This window comes from Rattus norvegicus, chromosome 1, assembly GCF_036323735.1.
Source record: "Rattus norvegicus strain BN/NHsdMcwi chromosome 1, GRCr8, whole genome shotgun sequence".
Lineage (NCBI taxonomy): Eukaryota > Metazoa > Chordata > Mammalia > Rodentia > Muridae > Rattus > Rattus norvegicus.
In genome coordinates this window covers 190,417,853-190,433,500 of record NC_086019.1, presented here as the reverse complement: position 1 = coordinate 190,433,500, position 15,648 = coordinate 190,417,853, and the positions used below count along the sequence as shown (strand labels likewise).

At 46.8% G+C, this 15,648-nt stretch overlaps 1 protein-coding gene across 6 annotated transcripts; it reads left to right on the top strand.

Annotated features, from left to right (window-relative positions):
- The first annotated feature begins 9,006 nt into the window (after positions 1 to 9,006).
- On the top strand, positions 9,007 to 15,648 carry Cd19 (CD19 molecule). Of its 6 annotated transcripts, none has more exons than XM_006230316.5 (15): positions 9,016 to 9,354; positions 9,576 to 9,842; positions 10,122 to 10,316; positions 10,447 to 10,725; positions 11,984 to 12,091; positions 12,330 to 12,378; positions 12,621 to 12,709; positions 13,012 to 13,113; positions 13,231 to 13,332; positions 13,418 to 13,486; positions 13,585 to 13,641; positions 13,733 to 13,789; positions 14,444 to 14,530; positions 14,661 to 14,767; positions 14,937 to 15,648. In XM_006230316.5, the coding sequence occupies exons 1-14, from the start codon at positions 9,267 to 9,269 to the stop codon at positions 14,750 to 14,752; spliced, it is 1,641 nt and encodes a 546-aa protein (XP_006230378.1). In that variant the 5' UTR covers positions 9,016 to 9,266; the 3' UTR covers positions 14,753 to 14,767; positions 14,937 to 15,648. The 6 variants fall into 6 exon arrangements, with proteins under 6 accessions (XP_038941192.1, XP_006230378.1, NP_001013255.2 ...); NM_001013237.4 differs by having other exon boundaries at positions 9,233 to 9,354; positions 11,981 to 12,091; XM_039085264.2 differs by having other exon boundaries at positions 9,007 to 9,354; positions 11,981 to 12,091; positions 14,661 to 15,648.

Here is a 15,648-nt window from a genome sequence, read left to right as displayed (position 1 = left end):
TTAGAGATTTCCTTGCCTCGGTCTCCTGGGATTAAAGTCGTATACTGCCTGAGCCTAAGCGTCTCATGACCACTATGCCTCAAGATCTCCATGTCAAGATCCAGGTCAGAAACCTGTCTATCTACCTTAAGATCTGGATCACAGGTGAGCCTTCCAATTCTGGATTGTAGCTCACTCCAGATATAGTCAGGTTGACACCCAGGAATAGCCACTACAGAGTCTGAGAAAGTCCTGCTCTATGTGTGCTTTTGTCTGCATGTATATATTTTGTGCCCGAGGAGAAGAGGGAGTCAGATCATCTGAAATTGGAGCTATAGACAGGTGTAGGCCTGTGCTGGGAATGGACATAGGTCCTCTGTAAGAGCACCATTGAGCCATTGTTCCAGCCCTCAAGATATTTTTCAACACAACCATAAAAAAAATTTCTCTACCTTAAAGAAAGAAATGTCTATCAAAGTACAAGAAGCCTACAGAACACCAAATAAACTGGATAAGACAAGAAACTCCCCTAGGCACATAATAATCAAAACACTAAATGTACAGAACAAAGAAAAATATTAAAAGTGCAAAGGAAAAACACCGAGTAACATATAAAGGTAGACCTATTAGAATATCATCTGATGGGCTCAGTGGTTAAGAGCACTGACTGCTTTTCCAGAGGTCCTGAATTCAAATCCCATCAACCACATAGTGGCTCACAACCATCTCTAATGAGATCTGATGCCCTCTTCTGGTGTGTCTGAAGACAGCACAGTGTACTTATATATAATAAATAAGTACATCTTTAAGAAAAAGAATATCATCTGACTTCGGTGGAAATTCTAAAAGTCAGAAGGGTTCTATAGACTCTTAGAGATCACAGATGACAGCCCAGATTACCATACCCAGAAAAACTTACAATCACAATAGATGGAGAAAATAAGACAGTCAAAGATAAAAACTAAGAATAAGCAAGAGTGTCTACCAATCTAAGCCTACAGAATGTGCTAGAAGGAAAACTCCAACCTAAAAAAGTTAACCACACCCAAGAAAACAGAGAATAAGCAATCCCAGAATCAACAGAAGGGAGACTGAAGTGGAAACTTTGTTTCTTTGGAAAATCAGTTATGTGTAATGCTGTTTTGCTGGGGCACACAGGGGAAAGAATGTCTAGGTAAAGTGAACACATGAAAGAATGTTTTCCTGAAGCAGACCCAGGGGAAAGGATTTTTGCTATAGCAGACATGTGAGAGGATGTGTGATGAAGGAGTATAAATACGACCCCACAGACAGTGGGACACGAACATCCAGCATTGGTTTGCTTGATCCACCTCCCTAGTCTTCACTAGCTACACACATGTATTGGTTTGCCTCACACAGTATGGGGCTCCAAAGAACTGCTCAAATGGTTCCTGCAGCAGCCAGTTGGCAAGTCTTGCAGTTTCTTCAGGATTGAACTACAGCTGCTGGTTCCTGTGTGGTGCCTTCCTGCTGAGAGGACTGGACTGTAGCTGCTGGTTCATATGTGCTATTTGTCTGCCTACTGGATTGGTCTGCACCTGCTGAGTTGTATTTGGTGTTTGCTACAGGACTGAACTGCTGACAAAGAAGACTGAGCTCACCCCCTAAGAATTATTGCTAATTTAAAAAAAAAAAAAAAGGGCTGGAGAGATGGCTCAGTGGTTAAGAGCACCGACTGCTCTTCCCGAGGTCCTGAGTTCAAATCCCAGCAACCACATGGTGGCTCACAACCATCTGAAATGAGATCTGATACCCTCTTCTGGTGTGTCTGAAGATAGTGACAGTGTAATCATAATATATAATAAATAAAATATTTAAAAAAAAAGAATTATTGCTAAACAGGTTCACTTCCTCCATTTCCTAATAACTTTCTCTTCCATTACTTCTGGTGGTTGGTGGGCTAGAGGAGAGATTGAAGGTAGGTTGCAAAAAATTTATGCTCACAGAAAACACACACATACCACCACCACCACCAACAACAACAATAAACATAGCTCATTGATATCTCTCAACATCAATGATCTCAACTCCTCAATAAAAATACATAGACTAACAGAATGGGGTGAAAATGGGGTCTATGCTTTTATAGCAAAGGACCCTAGGGGCTTTTGCCAGCCTTATACCCACTGCCTCAGGTCAAGATTAGGCCAAGTACCAGCTTCTGGCCTTGGGTCAAGGCTAGGCCAAGTTCCATTCTCTACCCACCGTTCTCAGGAGGAGCAGGGACATTCTTGAAAAGCCAAATGTACTGACTGATAGTCACCTGACCCTCTGGTCCCAGATAGAGTTTGAATGCATGTTATATGCTTGCTAGCCAATAGACTTCAAAGGTCAATATGCTTAGCCAATAAGTTAAAACTGTAACCTTAGGGGTTGGGGATTTAGCTCAGTGGTAGAGCACTTGCCTAGCAGGTGCAAGGCCCTGGGTTCGGTCCCCAGCTCCAGAAAAACAAAACAAAACAAAACAAAACAAACTGTAACCTTGCTGATGTAACCTGAACTCCTAAAAAGTATAAAAACTGCTTATGATAGACATTCAGGGTCGTCTTCTAGTCATTTGCCACAAGGGGCTGATTAAGGGTTGATCCTGACGTGCCAGAAAAATAAACCTCTTACATTTGCCTCGAACTCCATTCTCGTGTCTCACTTGAAGGGGTCTCCTGGTAGTTAAGACTCACTTCCAGCCTTACAATAGCATCCAAGAAGCACACTGTAATATCAAAGATAGATATCACTTTAGGGTATAAGGATGGAAAAAGATTAGATTCCAGTAAATGGACCTAAGAAACAAGATGGTGTGGCCATTTCTTTAAAAAGAGTTATTTTATTTATTTCATGTATATAAGGACACTGTTGCTGTCTTCAAACACACCAGAAGAGGGCATCAGATCCCATTATAGGTGGTTGTGAGCCACCATGTAGTTGCTGAGAATTGAACTCAGGAGCTCTGGAAGAGCAGTTCAGGCTCTAACTGCTGAGCCATCTCTCCAGTCCTGGTGTGGCCATTTTAACATCTGACAAAATAGACTTCAAACCAAAACTAATTAGAAGAAATAGAGAAGGACACTGCATACTCATCAGAGTGTTGGGGCCTAGATAAAATATTAAGACCTAGATGGAAAATTAAGGCCTAGGTAACAGTTACCTGGCTAGCCTGCCATTATAAGGAAACGTTCTCATATGTTTCTGCTGTTACTAAAAAACTTTCAAATGCTTCGATTGATTATGTAATTCTGTTATGTTCACAGAATCACAATAGAAGTCAGTAGAGCTGTTTTGTATAGTTACCCACTATAGGCTTGCACCCAAAATAACCACCCTATAGCAAGTTCATCTTGTACCTTTGTATAAGCTTTTATGCTATAAGCTGCCCCTGGGATGGACCACAACATAAGTGAGACACTTGCCCAATATAAGAAACTATTCGGAATAAGACTTCTATTTTGAGCAGTGCTCCAGTAATGTTTAAGTTCCCAAGACATCACTGGTAACTGATCCCGCTTGGCGAGTTAAGACCTGAATGTTAGACAAGTCCCATCCTTGTAGACAAGACATGAATATCAGACAAGCCAAGTCTCCTGCCACAGTTGAATACCCCAACCAATGGGAGCAGGGTAAGTGTACAACAAAGACACGTTCCTAAGGAAATCCCCATCCCTAAATCCTGATTGGTGGATAACTTGGCACAGATGTTTGTGGATTTTAGGCTTAAAAGCTCTGTAGAGGGCTGGCGAGATGGCTCAATGGTTGAGTGCTGACTGCTCTTCCAGAGGTCCTGAGTTCAATTCCCAGCAACCACATGGTGGCTCACAACCATCTGAAGACAACCATGTCTGAAGATGACAACAGCGTACTCATAAAAAGTAAATAAATAATTCTTTTTTTTAAAAAAATTTTTTTTGATCTGTCTCCCCTAAGCTGATTCTGGAACGACCTCATTTCCATTCGTGGGCCTTCCTAAACCCTGTTCCTCGACTCTGTTCTCTTAGTCCTCATAGCCAACCACCCTAGGGAGAAGGGAGACCTACAGGCCACTGTAGATTAAAGGTGAATATCAAAAACAGGAACAGCAGAAAGCTTACTGAACACATGGAAACTGAACAATTCACTACGAAGGAACACCAAGTCAGAAATTAAACTTCCTAGAATTGAATGAAACTTAATACACAACATACCCAAACTTACGGGGCACAATAACTCAGGCCTAAGAGGAAAGTTCTTAGCATTAACTGCCTACATAAAAATTTGGAGAATTCTCACACTAGCAACTGAGTAGTAGCTCACCTGAAGGCTCTTGAAAAAATTAACCACTGGGCAAAACTGCCCCATGACTCACCTGCTGCCAGGGCTGTACACAAACTGTAGCCACTTTTGGGTTATTGCCCTGTGTCTCGGTCTGGCAGACAGATACCCACTGTACTCTGCGTATCAGCTGGAAATTAAATTCTGTAGAACAGGCAGCAACAACTGACCACTGCCAGCCACGTAGAGACCATGGGAGCCTAGGGCAGGTAGTGGGTGAATCTCTGTCATTTTAATTGAAATAGCTATAATTTATTCTTCTCCGATCTCTGTGATATTGACTAACTGTAGCTTTAACAGCAGCAAGCATGCCAGCTCCTCCCCCAAGGCCATAGCTGCCTTCTCTTCCTTGGTAAAAAATCAGGCCTCAGGCCTCCTTTCCTAGAGCGACCCTCTCCGGCTGAGAAGACAGTTTACCTTGCCCAGACTCTGAAAGGAGATAAATTCAGAGAGGCTTTCAACCCAGAATCATTTTAGGGTTCCCAAGCTTTTACTATAACCCTAAGGCACGAATCTACTGCTCTTTTTACAATGTAGATTTCAGGATAGGTTACAAACAGAGGTAATGCTAACATATTTAAAATTTCTTATATTTTTGAAAACTTAAAAAAAATTATTGTAAGCTTCGGGGTCAGCAGGTCAATCAGATTCCAGAGAAGTACCGTCAATCAGTAGACTTTCCCCCCACCTGCCTATTCCACCCATTCCTGAAGGTAGGGGTCTCGATCTTTCTTCCCTAGTCTTAAAACTCCCCTCCCCCAACTACCAGGAAGGAGGGCCTGGAAGTTTCAATGGCACAAATAATTTTCCCCTAAACTCCTTAACTTTATCGTCTGTCTTTAGTTTGTCTGTCCCAGCAGATTTCAAATCAACTGCAGACTGCTCTAGCTGCTCGCCAGCCCCTGAATCTGCATCCCAGACAGCTCCAAAAGTGGCTAACCCCAGCCAGCCCAGCATCACAGACTGCTGTACTTCCCTAGCCCCAGATGGTGGCACAAAGCCTGGACAGCAAGTGTACCTCTTTCCCTCCCTCCCTCCCTCCTTCCCATCACCCTTACGAAGCATTCCGGCTTTTGTGGATCCCCAGCAATGACACCTCAGAGTCAAAAGGAAGTAGTCATAGAAAAGATTACATCACTCCTTATCAGGATGGTCCTTACTATCTATCAACAATGGAAGTTAGGTCTCAAACCTGAGGCAAAAGGCGGATTTAACATATCAAAACAGATCAAGTCACCAGGTTCTCCCAGCATCTCTATTCCTTGCCTGTTACAGGGTATGGCTGGCATACCCTGCCCCCTACCCTGAAGGCTCCAGTCCAGGGGCTGTCCTTCTCCCAGATGCTCTTCTGCATATAATCCAGTCATTCGGTTATGGGTTCCTTTTTACCTTTTACCCTTTTGGCCTCTTGGTCTCTTGGCTTTCCCCTCCCCACTTTCCTCACAAGGCCCAGCTCGGGGTCATGTTCATTCTGGACTTTCCCAGAGTCTCTGCCTCTGCCTTTGCTCTCTCTCATGTCTACAATAAACTTTTTCCTCCAGCATACTTAGGGGGAGTCACATGCTCCGTTTTTATTCCTTTTTTTCATTCAGGCACATGTGTGTATGTGAGGGTCCATGCATATAGAGGCCACGTGTAGATGTCCAAAATTGCCCTCCTCTGCTCTTCCACCGTAACTCAAATGAGCCAGGGTCTCTCAATCAATAAGCTAGTGTTGCTAGTCAGCAGGTCCTGCGAAGACTGAGATTTCAGTCAGGCTGCTTGGCATTTATGTGGCCTCTGGGGATTGTGATCCTCACACTTGTGTAGTAAGCCCTTTACCCACCACACCACCTTCCCAGATCGTGCCTGGCAATTTTACACAAGACTCTGGGGACAGGATTCAGGTCCTCACGTTTGGAGACAAGCCATCGTTCCACCTCAGGGAAAGGTTTTCTTTACTCTTCCCCACTTGTTTTCTTCCTTCAGTCAATAAATACATATTAAACCTTCATTAAACCAGAGTGCATCTAGGGACAAAAAAGATCTCTGTTAGCATGAACAGCCTAGGGCTGTGGATCCCCCCTCACAGGTAGAGCTCACCAGTGACATAAGACAAGGAGAGGACAGTCTGCATTCTGACTCGAGATGTAAATAATGAGATTAACTCCTAACGAGTATAATTTAAAACTGAGGCAAATGCTAGAACGGAAATAAAACAAGGATGTGAAGTACCTGGCAGTTCTGGGCAGGCCTTTCTGAGGAAGTAACATTTGAACTGAGAGCTAAGTGATAAAAAAAAAAAAAAAAAAAGGAGCTAGCCAAGTGGAAAGTGTTGTGTGGTGGAAAAGGTCTGTGGTGGGAGAGATGCTTGGTAAGTTGAATAAGAGGAATGAAGACGAAAGATGGAGGAATGAATAGAGAATAGTGTCATTTCCTCTGGATGTGGACTGGAGGGTTTTCTTGTCTGTTTGCTTTAGATGAATGGAAATCCTTTGTGGGTCTTAAGAAGGGAGAAACACTGCTGGGTGTTAGGCAAGTTTGTGCCCACTGTTAGAAGTCTCTTCTTCCCAAGCCTCCTTCTTTCTCCTTGGCCCCTCAGCTCAATCAAGGGAAATGAGGGCCCACCACCTGTGGTGTCCCCTGAGGTTTGCCTGTGGCAAACAGGAAGTCACAGCCCAGTAGAGATAGGCCTGGGACTCAACTCAGAAACTAGGTCTCTTGGGTCTCTTAGTCTTTCCTCTGAGTGCTGTCATCAGTGAAAGGTATGCACACATGCTCGGGCACACAGACTTGGGCACACAAACATGGACACACATATACACATACACACGCACACCACATACACACCACATACACACAGGCACACACAACACACACAGAGACAGAGATACACAGACACATCGACACAAGAGACACACAACATACACACAGAGGTACACACACAGACACATATATATACACACAGGCATACACACACACACACACACACATGCATAGACACTGTACTATCACTGTGTGACTTTAGATAATGCTCTTCCAGTCTTGAGGCCTAAACTTAATGTCTGTGAGTCTCTACAACAGAAGCAGGAATTACCTGGAGAATAAAGGGATCTTAATAAGAAGCCATTTCTAAAGACCACTGCAAAGCACATGGCTCTTGGTCACCATACTGCTGTCTAGCCTCTTCCCAGCTCTGATTGCTGTGCCCCCAGAACAGTTTCTGGTCAGCTCTCTTACTAACTTGCTTAGAGATAAGGAAATTTAACCATGGTTTTGCATGTAGCTGAGTGGGCGCCACTCTCAGCCACAAACTGATGATGACTCTCAGAAACTGAACTGTAAACCAAAAAAAGCTACACACACACACACACACACACACTCCACACCACATATATGCTCCCCTATATACTACATACAAAGTACATACACATACACATCACACCACATACACACGCCCCACACCACGTAAAAACTACATGCACACACACATACCACGCTACATACATACTCCCACCACACCCATATAAACTACACGCACACACACACACCATATACATACAAACCACACACATACACATACCCCCACCCCACAATCAAACTACATACACACACACACCATACCACATACACATACCCCCACCCCACATACAAACTACATGCACACACACACCATACTACATGCATACCACACCACACCACATACAAACTAAATGCACACATACACACCACATACACACAAACCCCACACACATACACATACATACACACATCATACTACAACCACCCACACACATACACCCTAGACACCACCCACTGTTTTTTCTTGTGCTGCAACTCAGGGAATTATATATGGTAGGCAAGTGTTCTACCATTGGTCTACATTATCTACCCAGCTCACATTCCTTTTTGGGGATATTGGGGGTGGGATTGACAGAGTCTCACTAAGTAGCCGTGGCTGGCCTGAAACTTCCAAGGATCCAGCTATTGTTGCCTTTCAGTTGCTGTGATTAAAGGTGTGTGCCTCTGTGCCTGTTTGGCTCCTCCTTTTCTGAGAGGGGGGTCTTGCTATGTACCCTAAGCTAGAATGAAGTGTGGTATGTGTGTGTGTGTGTGTGTGTGTGTGTGCGCGCGCGCGCGCGCGCGCGTACCTGTCTGTCTGTCTGTCTGTGTCTATGCCTGTGTGGTAGCAGGGATTAAATCTAGGGTCTTTTGTTTGCTTGTTTGTTTTTTGTTTTTTCCGGAGCTGAGGACCGAACCCAGGGCGGCTCTATCATTGAGCTAAATCCTCAACCCCAAATCTAGGGTCTTATATATATACTTTATCACTGAACTATGTCCTCAGCTTTTTAAAAAAACTTTTTAATTTTCAGTTAAGTTCTCCCTGAGTACTGTGGATTGGCTTTGAACTCACTCTGCAGTCCAAGATGGCCTTGACTTTTGTGATTTTTTCCAGTAACTGGAATTATAGGCCTGGATCACCAGACCCAATATAAAATCCTAATGCTATCCTCAGATGATAGAGAAAAAAAGTGGAAGCCAGGCACGATGGCGTATGCCTTTAATTTTACCAGCTGGAAACAGAGCTGTAAAATGGGGTCAGAGCTTGGAGCCTGGAGAAAGGAGGAGAAAAAAGACCCTAAATCTGTACCCACTCATTTGACAAATGTTTACCAGGTGCCACTGTGTGGAAAGCACTGTGCGTGCAGTGGTGAAGACATTAGCCTTACCGGACTTCCATGCCGAACCATACGTAAGATCACATACTTGGTTTAAATGCTGGGTGACAGGAGGGGACAAGTGTTGTGGATTTGGAAGAGTGCCTGCAAAAGGGGGCCCAAGGTGTGACCACCCCCTTTCCTCTATGTGGGGACTGCCACAACCCTCACAGACACCCATGGTTCATTGCCCACTAGGCTCCTGCTTGCCCCAGCATCCTCTGCGCAGCCGCGCAGAAGCCGGGTGCCCCAGGGAGCCTGGCTACCATGCCATCTCCTCTCCCTGTCTCCCTCCTCCTCTTCCTTACCTTAGTAGGAGGCAGGCCCCAGAATTCCTTACTGGTGGAGGTAGAAGGTATGTCTGTCTGTCTGTACGTCTGACTGGAAGGAGCTAGGGTTGGGAGCCTGGGTTCCTGGTTGAGTAACTGGCCTTCTTTGAGCCTCCATTTTCTTACTTGTAAACTTCTGAGAGGTGTCAGAAAGACCTTTAGGGCTTTCCATATGGTGAACTTCTGGGGTCCTTTGATTTATGAGGAGGGAAAAGGGGTTGGGGCTCTCCTTTTCCTCTCCCCACAGAGGGAGACAATGTTGTGCTGTCATGCCTCCGGGACTCCTCACCTGTCTCTTCTGAGAAGCTGGCTTGGTATCGAGGTAACCAGTCAACACCCTTCCTGGAGCTGAGCCTCAGGTCCCCGGACCTGGGTCTGCACATCGGGCCCCTGGGCATCTTGCTAGTGATTGTCAATGTCTCGGACCATAGGGGGGGCTTCTATCTGTGCCAAAAGAGGCCCTCTTTCAAGGACACCTGGCAGCCTGCCTGGACCGTAAACGTGGAGGATAGTGGTGAGTGCCTGGGAGGGCTGGGCTGTGGGGGTGGGCTGTAAAGAGGGTTTCTCCATGGACACAGGAAGTTCTTAGGTCTAGTGACGCTACAGCGGCAGGAAGGAGTTAGTTCTAGGCACCTGGTTCCTACGGCTTCGTAGCTGCTCTGAGCTACTCTGTCTCTGTCTCACTCATCTGTTAGTCATAGTGGCTTTCTCCCTGTATCTCTGGCTCTGCTTTTTGGGGCCTCTGTATCTCCCCCTTCTCCTGATCTGCGTCTAGTCTGGGGTCTCTTCTCAGGGGAGCTGTTCCGGTGGAATGCTTCAGACTTGGGGGACCTGGATTGTGACCTAGGAAACAGGTCCTCAGGGAGCCACAGGTCCACTTCTGGTTCCCAGCTGTATGTGTGGGCTACAGATCATCCTGAGGTCTGGAAAACAAAGCCTGTATGTGCCCCACGGGAGATCAGTCTGAATCAGAGTCTAATCAACCAAGGTAGGGGAACAGGGCTGTTCGAGTGCTGGGAAGTGAGGGCTCAAGGATAGGGATGGTGCTGGGAACTCGGGGGTGGGGGGAAATGAGACCCCCCCATGATACTTTCTTTACCTTTTATCTCCTGCCTTAGATCTCACTGTGGCCCCTGGCTCCACACTTTGGCTGTCCTGTGGCGTACCCCCTGTCCCAGTGACCAAAGGCTCCATCTCCTGGACCCATGTGCATCCTAAGACGCTTAACGTTTCATTACTGAGCCTAAGCCTTGGGGGAGAGCACCCAGTGAGAGAGATGTGGGTTTGGGGGTCTCTTTTGCTACTGCCCCAAGCCAAAGCTTCAGATGAAGGTACCTATTATTGTCTCCAAGGAGGCCTGACCATCAAGATGCACGTGAAGGTCATTGCAAGGTCAGGTAGGGTTTCTTCCAATTTTGGGAGCTACTGGAAGAATTAGAAGGGCTAGGGGTGTGGTTCTGTGGTAGAGTGTGGGCATAGCATGTATGAGGTTCTGTTTCCATCCCTAGAACTAACACACACACACACTCTCTCTCTCTCTCTCTCTCTCTCTCTCTCTCTCTCTCTCTCTCATGTGTGTGTGTGTGTGTGTGTGTGTGTGTGTGTGTGTGTGTGTGTGTGTGTGGAGAGAGGGGGCAGACAGACAGACAGAAAGACAGACAGACCAAAACTGGTGGTGTACAACTGTAACCTAGAACTTGGGAGGCTGAGGCATGAGTACAATACCAAGACAGACTTGGAACTGGCACCAGAACCAGCTTCAAGCCTCATCCCAAACTCCAGTTTGTACACTGAATCCTAACTCTAGCTCTTTGCTCATTGCTTCTGAGATCTCGTTTTTCTGGTTCTTCCCTGTGAGCTTTGCTGGCTTCTTCCTCCACCACTGCTCCCTTTTGGAGCCCCAGGCCTTGTACTCACTTCTATCCACACCCTCTTCTCATTTGGCATCCTTTACTCCCATGGTTCCTAGGTTACCACTCCTTATACCTTTCCTGGGCTCTATACTCCCCAAAACCAGTCATCTCCTGGGATTGCCATTTCATGTCCAGTGGACATCTCAGGCTTAATATATAAAGTCAAATCGACATCTTTCCCACATAGACACTTTGGATGGCTTTGCACAAATGGAGCACTGAGAAGCATATACAGGGTCCATTTGCCCAAGTTAGGAGCCTGACTGTCTTCTCTTTCCTCACTCCCTCCATCAAATTCGCCACAATGTCTTGCCTTGCTTCTCCTTAATACAACAGTACCATGCTATCCTGACCACAACTGTTAAGTGCTACCTCTGCTTCCACTTCAAACTTGATCCCAACATATGTTGGATCTCAACTCTAACTTGGAAGATTCACTTTTGCCCTCCATGTTGACCATGGTTATCCTTAACTGCAGAATTAACCATCTCCTAGTCCTCACATTGCTAGGATAATACCCATGCTTTGTATGTGACTTGTTGGAGTCTTGTGCTCTGTGGCACAACCCTTGTTCTCCTGGGAACAACTGGTTCTTCCTTAGTGGAAGGGAGAAGAGCTCCCTGAAGAGATTAAGACTTTGAGTCTGTGTCTTGCTCTAGTCTCTCAGCTGTACGACCCTTGAGGGGTTGGGGAATAAGATGTGTTGTGGGGTTCTTGTCTCATAGCACTTTCCTCTTAGCAGTGTGGCTCTGGCTGTTGAGGACTGGTGGATGGATAGTCCCAGTTGTGACTTTAGTATATGTCATCTTCTGTATGGTTTCTATGGCGGCTTTTCTCTATTTTCGAAGAGGTAAGTCATGCCCCTGAGTTTCTCTAAATTCTACCCCATCTTTCTCAGAATAAGCCTATGCTGGCCAATCTGACACATCCCATAGCCTCATGCTTCTTTACTGTCTCTCATACTTCCTGGAGGCCCTAGAATTTGTATGATCATCTCCTATATTGACCTAAGTGACCTCCCCTGTATCCCCAAATTCACCTCCTGCCTGCCAAACCCTCTCCTGATCCACCTCTTTACATCCCATCAGCCTTCATCCTGAGGAGGAAGAGGAAGCGAATGACCGACCCTGCTAGGAGGTAAAGTACAAATGCCCTTTTGCTGCAAGCTTTACACTCTTTGTCCCGTGGGCCTTGGGGCCATCTCTATTGGTTGAAATACTGCGCAAGTTCAGAGACCACCTTCCAAATCACCTTGCTTGGCATGGTCACAAACTCATTGGGTACGCATCCCTACACAGTTAATTTCCAGAATAGACTGGAACTGGGAATCCCTACGTGGTTCAGCCTTAAGGTACACCACCAACTCTTTCTTCCTCCAGATTCTTCAAAGTGACGCCTCCCTCAGGAAACGGGACCCAGAACCAGTATGGGAATGTGCTCTCCCTTCCTACATCTACCTCTGGCCAGGGTGAGGGACTACCCACCCTTGGGAGGCCTTCAACTTCCCTCTGGCAGTAGCCAGCTATGCATTGTCCTCATTTCTCCAATCTTCTTGGAGCAGAACCTTCCCCAGAGTAGAGCCCAGAACTAAATAACATCAGATCGGCCAAGTCCAGTGTCTGGACCCTGGCCAGAGTGAGCCTTGTCCTAGAACTTAAGGCCAAGGCCCACATTTCGATCCCTTCCCCACGGCTCAAGGCCAGTCACACAGGCACACAGAGGCTTTCTGAACAGCCTCTGACAGCCATCTTAAAACACTCTTTCCACCAGCCCATGCTCAGCGTTGGGCTGCTAGCCTAGGGAGTGGTCCTGTGTCCTATGGAAATCCACGCATTGAAGTCCAGGATGCTGGAGCTCAGAGACATGAAACAGGTCAGATTGAAGGGTGGTTCCTCAACTGGAGAGTGTCAGAGCAGCCTCTGGTGGGGTTAGCGGACTGCTGGTAGAGGAGAGATGCCACTCAGTTCTCCACACCGGTCCCAAACTCAGGACTGGAAGAAGAAGGGGAGGCCTATGAAGAGCCAGACAGCGAGGAGGGCTCTGAATTCTATGAGAATGACTCCAACCTTGAGCAGGATCAACTTTCCCAGGGTGAGGCCCCACTCTCCCTGGTCCCAACATTTCCCCAACTGTGGGCTGCTGACCTTTACTAGAGATAACCCTCTTTCTCTATCAGATGGCAGTGGCTATGAGAACCCTGAGGATGACCCCGTAGGTCCAGAGGAGGAAGACTCCTTCTCCAATGGTAATGTGGGGTCCTTGTGGGGCTGGTGGTTAGGAAAGCACTCTTGGTGCTGCAGAGCTCCTATTGCCTGAGCAACTCCTGGGCTCTCTCTTCCACAGCCGAGTCTTATGAAAATGCAGATGAGGAGCTGGCCCAACCAGTTGGCAGGACGATGGGTGTGTATCTGAGTGTTTGAGGGCTGCCACTCTTGGAAGAGGCTGAAGACCAGGAGAAAAAGTGACATCTTTGTCTCTCTTCTTGTTCCAGACTTCCTGAGCCCCCACGGGTCTGCATGGGACCCCAGCCGGGAAGCATCCTCCCTTGGTGAGAGTACTTAGGACATCTTTCTTTGGTCAATCTCAGATGATATAAACTTAGCTCTGATCCCCAAGCCTAAGCTTGACCCTGGCGTTGGACCCGATTTGTAACTCCACCCTCTAGCCTGTTTCCCAGTGTTTCTACCATCTCTAACCGTGAAGATCAGTCTTGACCCCAATGAACCTGACATAGTTGTGTCTAGAATTCCAGCTTGTGGGAGGCTAAGGCGGGGAGATTTGAGGCTAGCTTGCCGTACTTTGTGAATTCCAGGCCAGCCTAGGCTGAATGAGACTTTGTAACAAAAATTTAACAAAAAATAATCAGCCAACCAACTAAAGCATTGACCCCCAACATCTCCCCTAGAGTTTGACCTTTACCTCACTCCAGTCTAATAGTGCAGACTTCATCCTTGACCCCAGCTGTCTGTATCATTTCCTATGACCTTGGCTTTGACTCCTCCCAACTCTGTTCTCGACCCTTCCTTTGACCTTAGCCTTCTTACAACTGAGTAGGATCTCGATGATGACAAATCATTCCCACTTTGACATAAGGAGCTTCTACTCCCTGCCTAGCTCCTCTCTCCTGGGTAGGCAGCACTTCCCTTCCCCAAGCCCCAGCAGGGTTTCTGGGTCTCTAATTTTCCATCCCATGCCTAAGCAGGGTCCCAGTCCTACGAAGACATGAGAGGGATCCTGTATGCAGCTCCTCAGCTCCAATCAATTCGGTCTGGTCCCAGTCATGAGGAAGGTGGGTGTTTCTGCACTGTTCCTTGTTGTCTCTGGACCCCCTCGCCCCCAGTTGTCCTCTGGACCCGGCCGCCCACCCAGAGCTTCCTTCTTATCCTATTTATACTTTCCTTTTCCTGGTCTTAATCCAGATGCAGACTCTTATGAAAACATGGATAAATCTGACGACCCAGAGCCAGCATGGGCAGGAGAGGGCCACATGGGGACTTGGGGTGCCACGTGACTCCCAGGTGACTAGGTGAGCTGGACACTGCCCCTCAGAGAGGGGAGGAAGAAGGAGATAAACAAGGATGATGATGCAGCACTGGCTCCTGGGGAGAGGAAGGGGACCCGTTTCCTGGGTCCAGTGAATAGGGCCTAGACTTCTTCCCATATTTGTTTGTTTATTGGTTTGTTCTTTTACGTAGCCTGGACTTCCTTAGGTCCCGAGAACCCCATCTTACTCTGAAATCTGGAGATCCCAAGAAGATGGTGTCAGTCAGTGAAATAACCTTGTTTAGGATGTGTGTGCGCACACACACACACACACACACTCATATGCATGTACAAGCAAAGCTTCCTTTTGACTCTTTTTGCTTTCCCCAAATAAACTCAACAAGCCACTCAAATACTCTGAAGCATGCCCTTGTGTGGGAGAAGAAGGAAAGATGAGGCTGAATCCAGCTCTGAATCACCCAGAGGAAGGAGAGCTGGTCTGAATACATCCTGGCCCTAGCATGATATTTAGCCACTAACATCCAATGATGCAAATATGTTCAGCCATTATTCCATGGTGTCCCACAAGGGACAGACAGTGATGGGATTGGCACCCCTGCACAAACTGGGAAACCCTGTCTGCCCTTCTTCCCTTAACCCTGGCTGCTCTGGGCTAGCAGGTCAGTACCCCTCATCTCTGAGTTTCCGGCAACCCACCTGAGTGCCCGCCCAGGGTTTCAGCTTCTGACCATATGTGGACACCACCCCAGCTCTGAACTTACATATCATCACTCCTTGTCTAAGACCTATAAAACCCCCTTACCTTAGCCCAGGTGTGCCATTTCCCTGCTCCCTCCCCTGTCCTTGGGATCTGTGAACGTACTCAAGAGCTGCTCTCAATAAATCTGCCTCTATATGTCTTAA

Coding starts and splice junctions, on each gene's coding strand:
- Cd19 (XM_039085264.2), top strand. CDS start 9,267: ATGCCATCTCCTCTCCCTGTCTCCCTCCTCCTCTTCCTTACCTTAGTA. Junction 9,355..9,575: donor CTTACTGGTGGAGGTAGAAG/GTATGTCTGTCT, acceptor CTCTCCCCACAG/AGGGAGACAATGTTGTGCTG. Junction 9,843..10,121: donor CGTAAACGTGGAGGATAGTG/GTGAGTGCCTGG, acceptor GTCTCTTCTCAG/GGGAGCTGTTCCGGTGGAAT.